This window comes from Pleurodeles waltl, chromosome 7 (assembly GCF_031143425.1).
Source record: "Pleurodeles waltl isolate 20211129_DDA chromosome 7, aPleWal1.hap1.20221129, whole genome shotgun sequence".
NCBI lineage: Eukaryota > Metazoa > Chordata > Amphibia > Caudata > Salamandridae > Pleurodeles > Pleurodeles waltl.
In genome coordinates, this window is record NC_090446.1 from 1,255,103,169 (window position 1) to 1,255,123,553 (window position 20,385).

Below are 20,385 nucleotides of genomic sequence, written 5' to 3' on the forward strand. Positions count from 1 at the left end.
AGAATGTGTAAGGAGGATATTATTGAGCCTGTTGATGCTGCAGAATGGGTGTCTCCAATTGTTCTGGTGCAGAAAAAATCAGGAGATTTGTGTTTGTGTGCTGATTTAAGATCTGTGAACGAGCAAATTTTGGTGGATTGTTTTCCACTTCCACGCATTCAAGAGCTTTTCACAAAGTTAGAGGGTTCTCATTTTTTTTCAAAGATTGCTCTGAAGGCAGCATACCATCAAGTAGAGTTAACTCCTGAGTCTCGCTGCATTACTACTTTTATTACTCCAGATGGTGCTTTTCGGAATAAAGGCATGCCTTTTGGTTTGGCATCAGCTGCTTCTGTTTTTCAAAAATGTATGCATTGTTTATTTACAGATGTTGGGAATGTCATTGCTTTTCAGGATGATATTTTGATCTACACAGCTACAAAAGAAGAACACTATACAAAGTTGGACAAGGTGATGTCAATCCTAAGTGATAGGGGTATGACGATTCATTTGGACAAGTGTACATTGTTAACTAATGAAATAGACTATTCTATTTCAGAAAAAGGTATCACCCCTATTAAAAATTCTCTACAGGTGATACAAAACATTGAGGAGCCCAGAAACAAAGACCAGTTTGATTCCTTTTTAGGCCTATGTGAGTACTATTCTAAATTTGTCAAAAATGTCAGCGATTTAGCTATGCCTTTACGTGTATTACTAAAGAAAATTGAAACATTTAGGTGGTCTAATGAGCAGGTTGATGCTTTCAACAAGTTAAAGAAGTCTATTGTAAATTCGAAACCACTTTCACCATATTCTGGTGATGCAGTAAATGTTATTACTGTGGATGCAAGTTCAACAGGATTAGGAGCAGTATTAACTCAAGTCAAAGGGAATGTTGAACAAACCATTGCTTTTGGTTCTAGGGCATTGTCTGAAACTGAGTGTAGGTATTCAACTATTGAACGTGAGGCACTTGCCTGTGCGTGGTCTGTTGAACACTTTAAAATGTATATATGGGGGAAACATTTCAAATTAAGAACTGATCATAAACCACTTATTTCTTTATTATCTAAAAATGGTATGGGTAGTACATCTTCAAGGCTCATACGTATTTTAACAAAATTGTATGAATACAATTTTACAGTGTCTTATTTGCCAGGTACAAGGAATACCAGAGCGGATTGTTTATCGAGATTATCTGGCAGTAAGGAAATGTCTACAGATTCTGAAGTGATTGAAGAATGTGTTGTTGCAAGTGTGAAATATGCAGTATTTTTGATTTCTGAAGTCATTTCAGAAAAGGAATGGGTTTCAGCATATGACAAAGATGAATTTCTTGGAAATGTGAAGGGTTTTATCATAAACGTTTGACCACTAGAGAAATCTTTAACAAAGAATTTACAAGTTTTCTGGAAAGTTAGAAATGAATTGTCTATAGACAATTCATAATAGACTTAATAGACAGTGAATAATAGACTTATTACTTAAGGGTGAATGTTTCGTACCTCCTACAGAAATAAGAAGAAAGTTGATTTCTATAGCCCATATTGGACATTTGGCACAATCTGGAACTATAAAAAAATTGAGAGATCAGTTGTGGTGGCCGTACATGGATTCAGAGGTAGTTGTTTTCAATAAGAATTGTTTGTTGTGTCAGGATTCTGATAAAGTTTTGAAGACACAGAAAACTGAGGTTAATGTATTACCGTTTCCAGAACAACCATGGAAGGATTTAGCTATGGATTTACTTGGTCCTTATGAAGGTATTAGTTTGGAAAAAGTATATGTATTGGTTATTATTGATTATTTCTCCAAATGGGTTAAGTATAAGTGGATTGAGCGACCCAATACTGATGAAGTAATTGAGTTTCTAAATGATTGTTCCAGAAAAGAAGGTTATCCTGATAGTATCACTACTGACAATGGTACACAGTTTACTTCTTCTAAATTACAAGATTTCTTGTCTAATCTAGGAGTTAAACATAAACAAACTGCTTTATATGCACCCAATATGAACGGTTTAGTTGAAAGATTCAATAGAACTTTAGTAGAGGCAGTACAGCTGACATTAAATGCTAAGATTAATGTTAAGGAACATGTTGCACAAATGATTTGGTCCTATCACTGTACACCTCATTGTTCAACTAAATTTTCACTGTTTTTGATGTTGAAAGGAAGGAAACCAACACTAGGTCTAAATCCATCTTGGTTGCAAAACAAAGTACAGATTTATGACATGAATAGGATATACAATGAGGCCAAGATGAATGTTGAGTTTAAAAACAAAAATAAGTGCAAGGAAAATGAACAAGGGAGTCTAAGTCTTAATGTTGATGATTGGGTTAAGATCAAGCTTTCCACACATGTCAGAAAGGGAGAATCGAAGTATTCAAAACCTTGGAAAGTTATTAGGGTTGGGAGGTCTTCAGCCATGTTGAGTAATGGTTCATGGTGGCATTGTTCCAGATTAGCACGTGTAAACTTTGAAGGCTGTCACGAGTTAAGTCATCTATCTGATCCTGATTTTGGGTGTGAATCAATCAAAGCTTATTCAAACAGTAGAACAGGTTATACCGACAATACTTTGTTGGGTAATTTTGAAGAATATAATTCTTCAAATGTTAGTATGAATGAGTTTGGTGTCAGGGCCAGCAGACATAAAAAATTACCAAACAAATACAATGATTTCATAATGTATTAGACAACATTAGTTTAGTGTTTTTTTTTTAAATTATATTACGATGTGTTATCTAATGTAGGAAATTATCTTACAAAGTTTATTGCAGTTTATTGTTTTATGCATTTGTTTATTTCATCTTGTTTGTTTGAAAAGAAGGAGATGTGTAATAATGAAATCAGATTTTAGAATGTTCAGAATGGAACGTTTTCTGTCGGCTTACGATGAGGAGCGTTTTGTTCGGAGCGTGTGTGATTGCTCCAATAAAGGTTACTTGTTTCAAGGACATCGATGATCTTGATATCTTTTATTATCACACCTGGCCAGTAAAAAACCTATGCTAGACGCACACACACAACCCTGCACTATGGCACAAAGGTATGCGCGTAGCGTTCAGCAGCCTGATTGTGAGCCGGCGCTAGGTAGAAGGGAGGAGAGTGGCATATCTCTGTAGATATAGGGGGTCATTCTGACCCCGGCGGTCTCAGACCGCCGGGGCCAGGCTCGGCGGGAGCACCGCCGACAGACCGGCGGTGCCCTGCAGGGCATTCTGACTGCGGCGGTTTGGCCGCGGTCAGACTAGGAAAACCGGCGGTCTCCCGCCGGTTTTCCGCTGCCCTACAGAATCCTCCATGGCGGCGGAGCGCGCTCCGCCGCCATGGGGATTCTGACACCCCCTACCGCCATCCTGTTCCTGGCGGGTCTCCCGCCAGGAACAGGATGGCGGTAGGGGGTGCCGCGGGGCCCCTGGGGGCCCCTGCAGTGCCCATGCCAATGGCATGGGCACTGCAGGGGCCCCCGTAAGAGGGCCCCACTTTGTATTTCAGTGTCTGCTTTGCAGACACTGAAATACGTGACGGGTGCCACTGCACCCGTTGCACCTTCCCACTACGCCGGCTCAATTCTGAGCCGGCGTCCTCGTGGGAAGGTTGATTTGCCCTGGGCTGGCGGGCGGCCTTTTGGCGGTCGCCCGCCAGCCCAGGGCAAATCCCAAAATACCCTCAGCGGTCTTTCGACCGCGGAGCGGTATTTTGGTGGGGGAAGTCTGGCGGGCGGCCTCCGCCGCCCGCCGGACTTAGAATCACCCCCATAGTGTTGTCTTTCTCCTTCGCACACAACGCAGCACAACATTTTTGGGTGCTGCGCTGTGTCTTGTGTGTTTTGTAAATCTGGTCCCAAGTTAGAGTGCCAGCTATTGCATACTTGTACCTAGGAAACCAAGTTATGTGATTTTTGCCAAGTCACTTTGCCTTTTTTTCTGTGGTTTCCTTAGCTTGCTCCCAAATCAATATTTAGCTCAGAGTGTGCCATATAATTTTGTATTGGCTATCTATAGACCTCTTATTGCCTTTTTAATAATATTCAATAAAACATTATTGCATTCGCATTTTAGCAATATTTAATAATTAATTGACCTAGGGAAGTTTGAAAACAAAGAAGCAACATCATCTTGTGGAAAGGGAACAGTGTCCATGCAAAAGGGATTTTGTTAAACTATTTGTAAATTATATGGCAAATACCTTATAACATAGCATAGATGTTTAATGGAACACAAGTCTGAAACCATTTTGAAATCTATGGAACACCACTCCTAAAACCCTTTTGTGTATGGAAAAAGTAACGCATTACAACATATTTAAAACCTTGAATTCATTTAGCACCTGGGGTTGCTGATTTGCTCCCAGTGGTTAATCTGAGCCAGTGGTTTCCGGTGCGGGCACAGCACTTATTTTTGAGGGCCGGCACTTAGGCTCATATTTATACTTTTTTAGCACCATACAATTGTATTTTTTAAGTTTGCACCGCTTTTGCGTCAATAAATGACGCAAATGCAGAGCTAAAAAAGTATAAATATGGCCTTCGTTTTCTGCATCAGGCATTTACTATGAGCAAAAGACGCATATAGGAAAGGTGGAGGAAGAGGGAAACGAAAAAGCATCGCAGAGGGAGAAAGAAAGCTACAAGAATGAGCTGAAGGGGCAAAGAGTGGCTGGAAATGGATTAAAGACGCCCGAGATGGCTCGCAATTTAAATGCGTGAGCCGCGTGTTTCAAAAGAGAGCGTTGGGCACCAGCACGTTTTTATTTACAAATTAAACACTGATTGCTCCTCACAAAAGGGAAACACATTTTTCTTACAGCAGTTTCGAGCTGACATTTCACAGCTGCAAACGTTTGAGTTGCAGCGCTTATACTGCTCAATGACATTTCTAACAATGATCGATCAGTGAGAACATCACTTTTAGGCGTACATATATAAAACCTGCAGCAGGAAACACAATAAATCACAGCAGAGTTGACACGTACATGGTCTGACTTCGTCTGCAGTATGGAGCTGTCAGTGGGCCATTGCACGGGATTTTCCTCCTGAAGCGTGTTCTAGAAGTAGACATAGATATTGTTAGATTTACCAAGGATACCTACAGTGAAGAAGTCATTTTTTCCTTATAATAGTATGTTATTCATGTAAAAATACAAATAATCCGTATATTTTTATAGCCCCTTAACCAAAATAGAACGTGCGTCTATAAATTTCCTTACTGTGACTGTTTTCTTGTCAGATTAAAAACAACATTCGACTAGGTTTCTCTGATGGACGGGGACTTTTACTAGAAATGATTAGTTATTTTCCGTGAAGAGATTTAAGTGGAATGCCCTAACCCTCACTCGTGGAACTTTCTCAAGAGTGCTGTAAATGGTGTAAACTGCCCCATACATGTCCAGGAATGTCTGCAACAGCTGGATTGCACTTAACAAAGAACCGAAAGGAGTACAGATTTGGAAACAGCTGTGTTTTTTGCCAAAGGCATCCGTGCTATATAATATTCTGCTTTGATCTCTACCGAGCAAAATATAATGTGCCCTACTATTAAAATGCTAAATTTAATGCACGTGTGTTTTAATTTAATGTTTTTTTTAATTATAGGGTTCTAAAGCAAAACTCTCTCAGGTACAGTTCTCAGTAATACAAGTCGGTAAAAGGCAGAATTTGAGTCACCTATAGCTACAATTATTGGCTTCACTTTACCTTCTTATAATTGTAGTTTAATCAACCATTATTTGATTTTAGAAACATACTAATTTCTCCTACTTCTTTGAGAACCAATGGTAACCCACGGAACAGGTATCTATTTCCAGCCTTTCTGGCTTCAGTACTGGAGGCAGTAGAGCCTCACATATATAATGGATTTAACAGTCAGGTCTCACTGAACCAGCACTTGAGTATATCTGTGCAGATAAAACACTATGGGGGTCATTCTGACCTTGGCGGTCCATGACCGCCATGGCGGAGGGCGGCGGAAGCATCGCCAACAGGCTGGCGGTGTTTCCTGGGCGATTCTGACAGCGGCAGTAAAGCCGTGGTCAGAAAAGGGGAGCCAGCGGTTTCCCGCTGGCCCAGGGAATCCGCCATGGCGGCGCTGCTTGCAGCACCGCCATGGGGATTCCGAGCGCCTTCCAGCCAGCCTGTTTCTGGCGGTGTCCACCGCCAGAACCAGGATGGTGGGAACGGGTGCTGTGGGGCCCCTGGGGGCCCCTGCACTGCCCATGCCACTGGCATGGGCAGTGCAGGGGCCCCCTAACAGGGCCCCACAAAGATTTTCACTGCCTGCTGTGCAGACAGTGAAAATCGCGACGGGTGCCACTGCACCCGTCGCAGCCCTTCAACTCCGCCGGTTCCATTCCGAGCCGGCTTCATTGTTGAAGGGGCTGTCCCGCTGGGCCGGCCAGCGGTCTTCTGGCGGTCGCCCGCCGGCCCAGCGGGAAAGCCGGAATGGCCGCTGCGGTCTTTTGACCGCGGAGCGGTCTTTCGGCGGGAACCGCTTGGCGGGCGGCGACCGCCGACCGCCGCGGTCAGAATGACCGCCTATGTCCAAGCAATATGTTTGCCTTTTTTAGGTCCATTCTAGATACAGCTTTAACTGATTTATTTTTTAAGAGCTAATGTACTTATAAAGAAAACATGAGTAGAAAGCTCAGCTCCCAGTCGTTGGTGGTTATCACCTAATACTCAGCTGTCTCTGGTTCATTGAGCTATCATGTATGAAGTATGGAGTTTAAATTGGGTTTGAGTTTCATCCATTCTATTGGTGGTGCTGCCACTTACGCAGTGCTTTGATTGTAGCACATAAATCAATCAATCTTTGGATTTTTAAAGTGTAGTTTATCACCCCGGGGGGTATTCAGGTACTCAGGGTTGTCCCTGTGTATCAGAGCTACTCCTCAAAGCTTGAGCTTGTTTGTTGAAGTCGAGGAGGGTGGGTGAGGTGCAAAGTTGGAGGGGGGATTGTAGTTTCCTTTGTCTTTCCAGGTCTTGGCAGAGGGATAGCAGAAAGAGCGCCCTCCGCTAAGGCTGAATCAGACTCTCGGGACATGCGCAATAGTTGTTGAAAGGAGCTCCCTTGATTGACTGGTTGAAGGAGAGTCTGTGGTTGATTAGCTTGGATCTGATGTTGTGGAGCGCCTTGTATGCAATGGTGAAAGTCTTGAATTCACACTTCTTTTGCACAAGCAGCCAGTGTAGACCTCTGATGTAGGGGGTGATGTCGGTCCTTCTGGAGAGGTCCAGGTAGAGTCTAGCTGCTCTGTTCTGGATGGTCTGGAGGTTGTAGAGGAGCTGGGTGGACTAAGAGATGATGTTGAGTCTATGGGAGCAAACAATCTTGGCCAACTGCATATTGTAGATGTTGAAAAGGATGGGGCTGGGAGGTGATACCTTGGGGGCGCCACATACGTTGCTCTTAGGTTCGGAGGTGAAGGGTGGGAGGCGGACCCTCTGAGTGAGGCCTGTGATGAAGGCGTGGATCTATTTGAGGGCATTGCTTCAGATCTCAATGTGGTGGAGTCTGGAGGTGAGGATGAAGTGGGAAATGGTGTTGGATGCGACTTAGAGGTCTAGAAGGATCAGGGCCACTTTCTTTCTGTGGTTGAGGAAGGATCTGATGTTGTCGTGATAAGGATGGTCTCCGTGCTCTGGTTGGAGCAGAAACCACATTGGGAGGAGTCAAGCAGGTTGTATCTTTCCATGTGTTTGGAGAGCTGCTTGTTGATGGCTACTTCTATGACCTTGGCTGGGAAAGGGAGCAGAGAGATGGTGGGGGGTAATTTTTGAGTTTGTTGGGGTCGGCTGAAGATTTCTTAAGGAGTGGCTTGACCTCTGCTTGTTTCCATGCTTCGGGGATGGTGGCAGTTCTGATGGAGGTATTGAAGATGAGAGAGATGATGGTGCGGATTTCCTTCTGGCCCAGGTTGAAGATGTAATGTGGGCATGGGTTGTTGGGTGAGCCAAAGTGGGTTGAAGCCATGAGGGTGTCTGTTTCCTGGATGGATAGTGGCTTCTAGTCTTTGACGATGTGGCTCAGGGTCAACAACTTTGCATTTGCTGGACTACTCAGCCAATACCAGATCACATAACAAAATTCCAAAATTGCCTTTAGTAACTGATTTACAAATGTGGAACATTTTTCTAAATTTTTTAAAAGTCTTGCTAGGACCTTGGTTAAGTCCCCATTAGCATTTCTTTTTCAGCTTTAAGTTATCTTAAGTTAGGGGTTAGTAATTAGAAGTAGATTTTAGTTCCTAAAAGTAATCTCTAACTTTAGTAACATAATGTTCAGAGGAAATGGTTGTGGAGTTCAACTTCACCCCTTACTTCTATCTAGGGATGGGAGAGTTAAGGTCCCTCTGCAGACTGAAAAACATTAAAACAGGTTCCATCCCTACCAAGGTGAAGCTCCAGGAGCTCTTGACAGAGTACACAAGGGAATACCCTGCTGAGGAGGAAGACCTCCCCTAAGACAGGGAAGATATTAGGAAACAGGAGGATGAACACCCACCTCCTCACCTAACTAGGGAGATCAGGGTCCCAAGGCCCCTGCCTCCAAGGATAGTGCTCACGGGACCTGGATCTTCCATGGAGGAGTCCAGTTCATCTGGGAACATTGAGGGCAGCCTCAATGATGAGGACCTCCTTTTAGCAGGGATGGCCAAAAGATTAGCTTTGGAGCAACAGCTCCTAACTACAGAGCTGGAGAGAGCAGAAATGGGATTAACACCCATTAATGTTGGCAGCAATTTAAACAGGGTCACAGAGCATTCTGATATCCTAAAAATCCCCAAAGGGATTGTCTCTATATATGAAGAAAGTGATGACATCACCAAATGGTTCACAGCTTTTGAGACAGCTTGTGCGACCAGAAAACTAAGCAAATCTCATTGGGGAGCTCTCCTTTGGTAAATGTTTACTGGTAAGTGTAGGGATAGGCTTCTCACACTCATTGGGCAGATGCTGAATCCTATGACCACATGAAGGCTACCCTGATTGAAGGCTTTGGATTCACCACCAAAGAGTATAGAATTAGGTTCAGGGGGCTCACACAACCTCAAGCCAGTCCTGGGTTGATTTTGTAGACTACTCAGAGAAAACACTGGATGATTGGATAACTGGCAGCAGAGTGCATGACTATGATGGGCTTTATAAGTTATTTCTGAAAGAACATCTTTTAAGTAACTGCTTCAATCACAAGTTGCATCAATTTCTGGTAGACCTAGGTTCACTTTCTACCCAGAAACTGGGAAAGAAGGCAGACAATTGGGTCCAGACAAGTGTGACTAAAACTCCACTAGAAGGTGACTAAAAGAAATGGATTACAAAGCCTCTCCAGGGGAAGGGTGGTGAGACACTGAAGGACAAAAATAGAGTCTTCTCAAGGGCCCCAGAAAATGCACAGGAGGGTGGGCCCCAAGCCTCTTCACAGTCCTCACATGGGTACAAGGGTATGAACTTTGATCCCGAAAATACCTGGTGATTCAACTGTAAACAGCATGGACATCAAACTGGAAACTTGGCCTGTCCCAAAAATAATCCACCTAGCACTGCTCTAGTTAGTACTGGTATATCCAGTCTTCAGGTGGGATCAACAATGTGCCCAGAGCAAATCAGGGTCCACACTGAAGCTTCTTTAGTCTCTGAATGTGAGGGTAGATGTTGCCACTCTCGCTGTCTGGCCCCCTAAAATGCAAACATGCATACAGTACCTCCTAATTACTGGGAGAAAAGCAGAGGCCCTGAGGGATACTAGTGCCAGTGTCACCATGGTGACAGAAAAACTGATTTCCCTGGGACATTATATGGCTGGACAAATGTATCCAGTTACCAATGCTGGCAATGTAACTAAGGGCAATCCCATGGCTATGGTGACCTTAGAATGGGGAGGGGTTACTGGCCTGAAAGAGGCAGTGGTCTCTTCTGCAATCCCAGTGCAATGCTTGCTAGGGAATGGTCTGGAGTGATTAGCTTGGGCTGAGGTACAACTCAAAACCCATGCAGCCATGCTGGGAATCCCTGAACTTGTGTGTGTAAAAACAAGAGCACAAAGTCGAGCACAGGGTGAAAAAGAAGTGCTGGAGCCTGGAATAATGGCCCAGCCTTCCAAAAGAAAGGGCAAGAAGACTGGGGGAGCAGCTTTTGAACAGCAAAAGAAACAAGACTCCTCTTCTCAGGAAGAAGTCTTATCCTCTCAGGGAACTGAGTTCATAGAGATGGATCCTTACCAGTTACAGCTCTTGGGCCCCAAACCTGGTGCAACCAGGAGGGTGGTAGTGCATCAGCAGTTTAGGGAGTTTATCCTAACTTTGGCCTATGACATTCCCCTTGCTGGGCATTTGGGACAGACAAAAACATGGAATAGGCTTGTCAGCCATTTCCTTTGGCCCAATATGTCTCAGAAGGTCAAGGAGTTTTGTAACTTCTGTGTCACCTGCCCAATCAGTGGTAAGATAGGTGGACATCCAAAGGCCCCCCTCATTCCACTCCCTGTGGTTGGGGTTTCCTTTGAAAGGGTTGGTGTGGACATTGTTGGTCCACTGGAGCCACCTACAGCATCAGGAAATCAATACATCCTGGTAGTAGTGGATCAAGCTACCATACATCCTGAAGGAATTACCCTTAGCGCTTCCTCAGCTCCTGCAGTAGCCAAGGTCCTGATTGGTATTTTTACCAGGATAGGGTTTCCTAAGGAGGTGGTTTCTGACAGGGGTACAAAGGTCATGTCAGCTTACCTAAAAAACATGTGGAACAAGTGTGGGGAGACTTATAAGTTTGTCCCACCATACCACCCACAAACCAATAGACTTGTTGAGAGATTCAATGAGACATTGAAAGGCATGATCATGGGGCCCCCTGAAAAACTCAAAACGGAGGAGGGGTGTCCACCTGCCATGCTTGCTTTTTGCCTACAGAGAGGTGCCTCATAAGGCAGTAGGGATTTCCCCATCTGAACTTCTGTTTGGCCATTCTGTAAGGGGAACACTTGCAGTTGTAAAAGAAGGCTGGGAGAGACCCCTCCATGTGCCTAAACAAGATGCGGTGGACTATGTGCTTGGCCTCCACTCAAGGATGGCTGAGTACATGGAAACAGCATCCAAAAACCTTCAGGCCAGCCAACAGCTCCAGAAGAAGTGTATGACCAAAAGGCTGCACTGGTAGAATTCAAACCAGGGCAGAAGGTAGGGGTTCTGGAGCCTGTGGCTCCCAGGGAACTTCAAGGCAGATGGAGCAGCCCTTAACCTATCCTAGAAAAGAAGAGTGAGGTCACTTACCTGATAGACCTGGGCACCAACAGGACACCCAAGAGGGTGATCCATGTAAACTGCCTAAACTCTATTGTGACAGGGCAGATGCAAAATTGCTGATGGTTACCGATGAGGAGCAGGAAGCAGAGAGTAAACCTCTCCCTGGCCTCCTCTCTAATGATCCTAAAGATGGGTCAGTTGATGGAGTTGTCTACTAAGACACCCTCACTGCCCAACAGCAAGCTGACTGCAGGCAAGCCCTACAGCAGTGTACTGGGCTTTTCTCTTTCACCCTGGAAAGACCCACATGTGTACCCATGTTGTGGACACTTTACCTGTCAAAACAAAAATCTATAGACAGTCTGACCAGGTCAAAGAGAGCATCAAAGTGGAAGTCCACAAGATGCTGGATTTAAGGGTTACTGAAACCTCTGATAGTCCCTGGGCTAGCCCAGTGCTCTTGGTCCCCAGACCTCATTCCAAGGATGGGAAGAGAGAGATGAGGTTTTGCAGGGACTAAAGAGGTCTCAACCTTGTCACCAAGGCAGATGCTCACCCTATACCAACAGCAGATGAACTTATAGACAACTTGGGTGTAGCTAAATTCCTCAGTATCTTTGACTTAACTGCAGGGTACTTGCAAATCAGAATGGCACCTAAAGCAAAAGAAAAGACAGCATTCTCTACACCTGATGGGCATTATCAGTTTACTGTTATGCCCTTTGGTTTAATGAATGCCCCTGCCACCTTCCAAAGGTTGGTGAATCAAGTCCTTGCTGGTTGGGAGTCCTTTAGTGCAGCATATCTAGATAATATTGCTGTCTTTAGCTCCTCCTGGTGGGATCATCTAGTCCACCTGGAGAAGGTTTTTCAGGCTCAGCAATCAGCAGGCCTCACTATTAAGGTATCAAAGTGCCAGGTAGAGCAGGGCGCTGTGGTATGCTAGGGCCACCTTGTAGGTGGAGGCCAAGTGCAACCCTTACAGCCCAAGATCCAGACAATTCTGGACCGCGAAGCTCCAACAACCCAGAATCAAGTCAGGTCATTCCTTGGCTTGACTGGTTATTATAGTAGGTTTGTGAATGGGTATGGATCCATTGTGACCCCCCTCACAGAATTGACCTCAAAGAAAATGTCCAGAGAAGTAAACTAGACTCTTGACTGTCAAAAGGCCTTTGACACCCTGACGGAGGCAATGTGTTCAGCACCAGTTCTCAAAGCTCCGGATTATTCTAAGCAGTTCATTGTGCATACAGATGCCTCTGAACATGGGATAAGAGCAGTTTCTCCGAAACCAGTAATGATGGCCATGACCAGCCAGTTGCTTTTATTAGCAGCAGGTTACTCCCCAGGGATCAGTGTTGGAGTGCCATTGAGAAGGAGGCTTTTGCTGTGGTTTGGTCACAGAAAAAGCGGAGATCATACTTGTTTGGTCCTCACTTTATTGTTCAAACTGACGCAGACCTCTCAGATGGCTGATGCAAATGAAAGGTCAGAACCCTAAACTTTTGAGGTGGTCCATCTCCCTACAGGGAATGGACTTGTCAGGGGTACACAGACCTGGGACTGCCTGTGTCAATGCAGATGGCCTTTCCAGGTTCTTCCACTTAGACAATAAAGACTATCTTGGGAAAGGTTTGTCTCATCCTCTTTCGTTTGGGAGTGGGTTGTGTAGAAAAGTGCCTATTTTGGCATGGTTACCCCCCCCACACACTCTTTTTGCTTGATATTTATGCTGACTTAACTGAGAGTGTGCTGGGATCCCGCTAACCAGGCCACAGCACCATTTTCTTTCCCTAAAAATGCACCATTGTTTCCACAATTGGCACACCCCTGGCACACATCTAAGTCCATGGTAAAAGGTACCCATGGCACCAAGGGCCCTGTTGCCAGGGAAGGTCCCCAAGGGCTGTAGCATGCATTATGCCACCCTAGGGGACCCCTCACCAAGCACATGCACCCTGTCATTGCAGCTTGTGAGCACTGGTGGGGAAAAAAAGACAAAGTCGACATGACACCCCTCTCAGGGTACCATGTCCACAAAGCACTGCCTGTGGCATAGGCAATTCACCCCTCCAGCAGGCCTTACAGCCCTAAGACAGGTTGCACTATATCACAGGTGAGGGAATAGCTGCATGAGCAAAATGCCCCTACAGTCTAAGTCCATTCTTAGACATTGTGTGCAGTGTGGCCATATAAAGTACATGGGCTGGGAGTTTGTCATTATGATCTCCTTGTCTCCATGATGGCTCCATTGAAGTCTGGGAAGTTTGGTATCAAACTTTTCAGCACAATAAACCCACACTGATACCAGTGTTGGATTTATTAAAAAATGCACCCAGTGGGCATCTTAGAGCTGCCTACTATACTTTAGCCAAACTTCTATTGCAGGACTGACAAGTCTGTGCCAGCCTGCCACTTCCAGGCGAGTTTCTGACCACATGGGGAGAGCCTTTGTGCTCTCTGTGGCCAGAAACAAAGCCTGCGCTGGGTGGAGGTGCTTCCTCCCCTTGCAGAAACTGTAACACCTGGGATGAGCCTCAAAGGTTCAGGCCTCTAGTTACTGTGCCACGGTGCACTCCAGCTAAAGGAGATGCCCGTCCCAGGACAAAGCCCCACCTTTGGCAGCAAGTTTGGCAGAGAAATTAGAAAAAAGAAAAAGGAGTGACCACTTCAGCCCTAATTTGTCCAGAGCTGAAGTGACCCCCTCCTTGCAGAATCCTCAACTTCTCAACTTTGTTTGGAGGACAGGGACCAATAGGGTTAGATCTGTGTCCCCCTTCCCAAAGGGAGCGAACAGCGGAAGGGTGAAGTCACCCTCAGGGACAATAGCCACTGGCTACTGCCCTTTGACCTCTGGAACACCCCAAAATGCAGGATTTAAGGACTCTCCTGAGCCTAGCTCATCAGATTCCTTGCGACGTCAAGAAGACAACAAGAAGAAACAAGAAGGACTGCTAAGTTGTCCACTAGCACAGAAGACTGAAGACACCAACTAATTGGGCCACAGCCCTACAGGCCTGTCTCCAACTTCTGAAGCCCTGCTACAAAAAGGTGATGCATCCTTCAGGACCAGCAACCTGTTAAAAGCCTCAAGAGGATTGTCTGTACACAAGAGGACCAAGATCTCCTGAGGACAGTGGCCCTTTTTCACAAAGAAACTCCAACAAGGTACTCCAGAACCGCCCTGGATCTGCGAGTCCTGCCCACTCTGCACCCGACACCCAAGGCCCGATTCCAGGAGGCTCACCGGTCCAGAGCAGGTCCCCAGGTGATTCCCACCTTGTGTCCACCCTGGGTTGACCCCTCCTGGCCAACACGACGCCACCTGCAACCTAAGTCCAGAGGACTTCCCTTACAGAACCGGACAGACATTCCCGGTACCCCTGCACCCGAAGCCCTCGGGTCTTGAGGAATCCAACCTCTGGTGCAGCAATGTTGAGCAGGTGGCCCTCATCCTTGTCCAATCTGTGGTTTTCCAGAACCGACCCCCTTGACCTAGCCTGCAGTATCTTTGTGACCCCTGGGGTACCTCTATTGAATAGCATTTGGAGCCTGACGCTGTGTTTGCACCCTGCACCCGGCTGCCCCTGCACCGCTGAGGGGGTGTGTTTGGAGCTGACCTGTGGCCCCCTGGTGCTCACCTAAACCCCCCAGGTCTGCCCTCTAAAGATGTAGGTACTTACCTGCTAGCATATCCGATTCTGAGTGTTCCCAGTCTCCATAGGAGCCCATTCTAAATCTGCATCAAGTATAACCTCTGCACCCAGGCCAGCCTGTGTTGCTGGTGATGGGTGTTTGGGGTTAACTTGAACCCCAACCTGTGGAAATCCTAACACCCATAGACTGGAACTGTAAGTCTTATACTTACCTCAAAACTGTACTAACTTTTCTTCCCCCAGAACTGTGTTTGAAAATTGCACTGTCAACTTTTAAAACACATTATTGTTATTTATTTGAAAACCGTATAACTCGCCAAATTGAAACAAATTAGTTTTGCTACATACTTACAAATGTACTTACCTGCAAACTGAATCTTGTGGTTGTAGAACGAATGTAACAAAATATATATTTGCTATATAAAAACAATTGGCCTGGAGTTAGTCATTGAGTGTGTGCTTCATTTATTGCCTGTGTGTGTACAACAAAAGCTTTGCAATGCCCTCTGATAAGCCTAAATGCTCGACCACAGTACTCCAAAGGAGAGCATTAGTACTATTTACTTTAGCCTCTGTTAAGCCTCTGGGAAACCCCTGGACTCTGAACACTATGGGGGTGATTCCAACTCTGGCGGGCGGCTACCGCCATCCCCCATTCTGACATTCCAGCTGGACCGGCGGGCGCTAACCAAGTTAGCGCCCGCCGGCCCAGCGGGAATGAGGCCGCAACACAGGAGCCGGCTCCGAATGGAGCCGGCAGTGTTGCGGCGGTGCGACGGGTGTAGTTGCACCCGTCGCGCTTTTCACTGTCTGCTATGCAGACAGTGAAAAGCAGGCCGGGGCCCTGTTAGTGGGCCCCTGCACTGCCCATGCCAGTGGCATGGGCAGTGCAGGGGCCCCCAGGGGCCCCAGGACACCCGTTACCGCCAGCCTCTTCCTGGCGATGAAAACCGCCAGAAACAGGCTGGCGGTACGGGGGTCAGAATCCCCAGGGCAGCGCTGCTTGCAGCGCTGCCCTGGCGGATTCTCCCAGCCGGGGCAAAAACTGTGGATGACCGCCGGCCCCGGCAATCCGACCGCGGCTTTACTGCCGCGGTCGGAATGGGGATTGAAGCACTGCCAGCCTGTTGGCGGTGCTTCCGTCATTCGTGGCCCTGGTGGTCCAAGACCGCCAGGGTCAGAATGACCCCCTATATCTCATTTTTATATAGCATATACAGAGTGAGCTTCCTACAGCCCCCGATTCCGGAGCCTCCAGGTGTACAGAATTCTGCACACATAAGCATAGGGAGTGCAGAGTCGTAGAACCCGGCACGTAGTTTGTGAATACCTAAAAGTAGTAATCTTACACAAAATTGTAAGTTTACCTTTCTGAATCAGGCCCACACAATAAGCGGAACCTAGTGGATTCTTCATGGATTATTTCACATTCCAATTATGAGTACCCTTGACCTTTGCTCCTCACAAGCTCGCAAAAAAAATCGAAAATTGAAACTGACTGAAGTTATCAGACACATAAAATGTTGATAATTTAGCAAGATGTTTCTTTTAAAGGTATTGGTAGCATAATATTGACTATCTATTAAAAGAAGGGAATTGGTAGCATAATGTTCACTATATCTTACAGGAAAGGAGCTCAACTTATATTTAAGGTTTGTTGCATCCTTCTAAGCTTCACCGAATAAATTATAATGTGTATTTAAGAAAATAGCATTTCTAACTGAGAGGACAGGTGAGGAGAATTTTGTTTTTGTGTAACTGAATTGGAATAGTGCTCAAAAAGTAGGCTGCATAGGACTAGGATGGTACAAAGAACGTCATGCTTATTTTCGTGTGACAGGTCATGCATCTGGTGCAAATGAATGCAGCATATTATGGATCTGTATTTGAGACGATGTCATAGAGATGGCCACCACATAGCTGTTATGTGTGTGTAGGTATGAGGTTATGCCAGGAGCATCACCCTATGCTAGGGGTTTTCATTCCTACTTGATTTGCAGTCACTTGCAATGAACATTTTTCATCTGTGGCTATTTCCAAAGGATGTCTGGTGCTCACAATCTAATCTGCCCCCTGCACTTTTGACAATGTTTCTATCTGTACCTCCATGCACATAGTTTTGCTTTGCAAAGTTTTCTGCCCTGCAACAAACATTTTTAAAACCTATTTTGTCTGCATGCGGATCTAAGCAAATTAGATCGGCCTATTTATATTTACAGCTCCTGGCCGCACCAAACTGTGCTTCTTGGTTTCCCATGTTTTATCCGGTGGTTTTGCGCAATTCAATAGTACTGTCTTCTCCTGTTTTAGGATTATTTATGTAAATGTTTTAATTTGCAAAATTCCAGATTTTAATGTGATTGTTGCTTTTTATGTGTTGCTATGTCAGTTTATTTACCTAAGTTTGCTTGTTTTAACATGGACACATTTTTATTGTATACTTGTATGTTTTCCTTGAAAATCGAATAAAAGTTTATTGAACTAGGAACTTAAACTTGACTGTAACTTATGAACTGCACAAAAACAAAAGGATCTCTGTGACAAAAGCAGTATCTCACTGAGTATTGCACATAAAATACTGTTCTGTGATCTGCATAATACACGTTCTTTGCAGCAGGCATTCTAACCTTCTGCATACTTTAGATGAGTCATAACTGACACTAGACAAAACTCTGATCTCTCTCCGGCAGGTACATCAGTCACCAAAGTTATCTTGGCACTTTTATTGATGCCTGAAAACTGTTGGATATACAAGAAACTCTACAGTGCTTTTAAAACTGCTGCACTGCTACAAAACCAGCCACTCAGTAACAAAATTGCCCCTCTTACAGCCTCCCAGGGAAATGCCTGATATGGCCAGTACGGCCTTAAGTGGGACCCAGAGATGATAGAGCTGTAACACAGTGGAGCAAACTGTGCTTCAAAGCAATAATGATAATTAAAATTCCCTTCCAGAATGAAACACCACCAACAGAAGCACCCAGAACCTAGGGAGTGTAGTTTGACAGAAACCTCTCATTACCACCCCAAATGATTTGTGTTGCTAAATCAGCCTTTTAACATCTATTTTAACTTTTAATTGGAGTCATTTCTCTGGCTACTGATACAAAAGGTTTTGAAACACTAAGACCCAGATTTATGAGGGCCTAGCATCATTCCAACACCACATTAGCGTCATTTCTTTTTTTAAGCTAATCTGGCATTGGAAGGCCAAAAATGCTGCACCATACTTACAAAGTGGCGCAATGCTTGCATTGCGCCACTTTAAAAACCCTTGCGCCACATTATGCCTGCGCCAGGCATAATGTATGCAAAGGGGGCGTTCCGGCACTAGAGGGGCTGAAAAAATGGCGCTAAGAAATCTAAGAGACTTGTTTGCAGCATTTGTATCGGCATTTTTAACGCCTGCTATGAGCAGGCGTTAAAAAGAGGCTTCCATTGTTTTCAATGGACCTCTAAGTGCTTTGTAGGATTAGTGTCAACATTTTTTACGCTAATCCTGCAAAGCGCCAGACTAACATAACAAATTATGGCATTAGTCCCCCTGACTACTGCCATGGTACGCCATATTTTAAATATGCCGCACACATGGTGGTGTAAAGGGGGCGCTAAGGGGCGTTAAAAAGAGGCTCCCATTGTTTTCAATGGGCCTCTTGGTGCTTTGCAGGATTAGCGTCAACATTTTTTATGCTAATTCTGCAAAGCGAAGGACTAGTGTAAAAAATTATGATGCTAGCCCCCCTGACTACCGCCATGGTGTGCCATATTTTAAATACGGCGCACACATGGTGGTGTTGGGGGGCACTAAGTGGCGCAACAAAAGTGGCGATGCACTAGGTGCAGCGACACTTTTCATAAATCTGCAACTAAATACTATCTGCTTGCAACAGGGTGAATGAAGTTCATTTCCTACCATCCAATGAGAGGTCTGAAACTTTAACCTAATTACCACACGGCAGACCAGGTAAACGAAATGTGGCAAAATATCTGTCCATGTTCAAGGTTTCTCTATTTCAAACAATGTACTGCCACATCCAATGCTCAACAAAGATTTCTTTCAAATCAGAAAATCAATGCAAACTCATCTCTTCGTTAAGACCTATGGTTGACCTCCTCTCTGTTATACCGTGTGGGGTTGTGTGGGAGTTTATAGCCATTCCCGACAGTGTACACTTGCTGCCATGCTGATGTAACGTCTCATCATTCGAGATCAATTACTTAACTTTTGAGGCGATTTGATTTTTAGGGTCGAACCTGCGTCACATGTGCTTGCGCATGTGTTTCGCTTGTGAGATGCTTTAGGAGTTAGAAAAGGGCTTGGAGCCCCGTCCATGTCACGTCAGTGTCTTTCATTGGTTTGTGGGCTTGCCTGTTAAAATCTGCTTGCTTTCATTAGTGGAAGGCATACATACGTCATGCCTTTTCCGGTGGTTAGCCCTCCTCGAGCGCAGCAACCAAGTACTGAAAACATGCGAGGCTCGCTGTTTTCCATCCGGTTTTTGGACTACTTTTTATCTTTGTTCACAGCGCGATCTCCCTTAGCAGAAGTCCAGTGCCATGACATCAGCCCTGTTACATAGTTAATTGTACTTTTGCCAGTTACGTAGACAATTGCACTTTTACCGATAGGTTTCACTATGAGTGAACTGTAGCAGCGCGATCGCACTCTTTTTTTTCCATTTAATGTGGCAAGAAAAGTCTGGTTGGGCATTTACAACTGCTAATAGCTCTAACTCGGAGAAACGCGAGACCCGTTGCATTGCAAATGCTTGTTTACGAATGGTACTACGTCCATTAGAGCGGCAAAGGGCACTACCTCCACCACGCTGACGTACCACCAGCGGTCAAATTTAGAGGTGACTTCTGGCCCAAAGGGCATCTCTGTATGTTGCAAGGATCTGCCCTCACAGTAGTTCCCTTCAAGGTACAAATGGTTCAGTGGACAGCAGCCATGGAATCTGACTGCAGTTCACCAAACATTTAACACATTGATTTTTCAGAAACGAGCTCCCAAAGTGGAAGTTTGTTTCAGAAAAGCAGAAAGCTAATGACCCTCAATCCCTAGGATTTTTATCACTGGGCGTGGGGGTCATAATCTTTTTTCTGTGCCAGAAGTTACTAGACAGCTTGGAAAGAATAATGTTCTTCCACGACGGCCCTAATCCATGGGGCCGTCGGAGGTGGTCTGCAGTCGACAGAGCCAAATGGTACTTCATTGATGGAAATATAAGGTCTGCCCCTCTCTAAATGAGGTGCATCAACAAAGTGGTTGATGGACAAGGTGTGGAGCTGACAGAGTACCCTATCTGCCAGACTCTAAATCTAGCCAGACTCTATATCTAGTCCTTTATGGTTTGCATGTCCAGCGGCATCGCCATCATTTATCTGCCTAAAATGAGACAGGCTCCTATCAGGGATTCCACCCAACCATTTGACTTTGTTGCTCTCCTGAAGTATTTTCCATTGGTTTCCCATATCACTGACATTACAGAATGAT

The 20,385-nt window shown here is 45.2% G+C and overlaps 1 protein-coding gene across 5 annotated transcripts in view; it reads right to left on the reverse strand.

The window, feature by feature from the left end:
- The window catches only part of LOC138246140 (myosin-16-like), an 838,653-nt gene that overhangs the window by 449,007 nt on the left and 369,261 nt on the right, over nucleotides 1-20,385 (reverse strand). For all 5 annotated transcript variants that reach the window (XM_069200412.1, XM_069200413.1, XM_069200414.1 and 2 more), the window contains one exon: nucleotides 4,966-5,037. In XM_069200412.1, coding sequence (XP_069056513.1) covers nucleotides 4,966-5,037 — 72 coding nt within the window. The remainder of the gene's footprint in view (nucleotides 1-4,965; nucleotides 5,038-20,385) is intronic.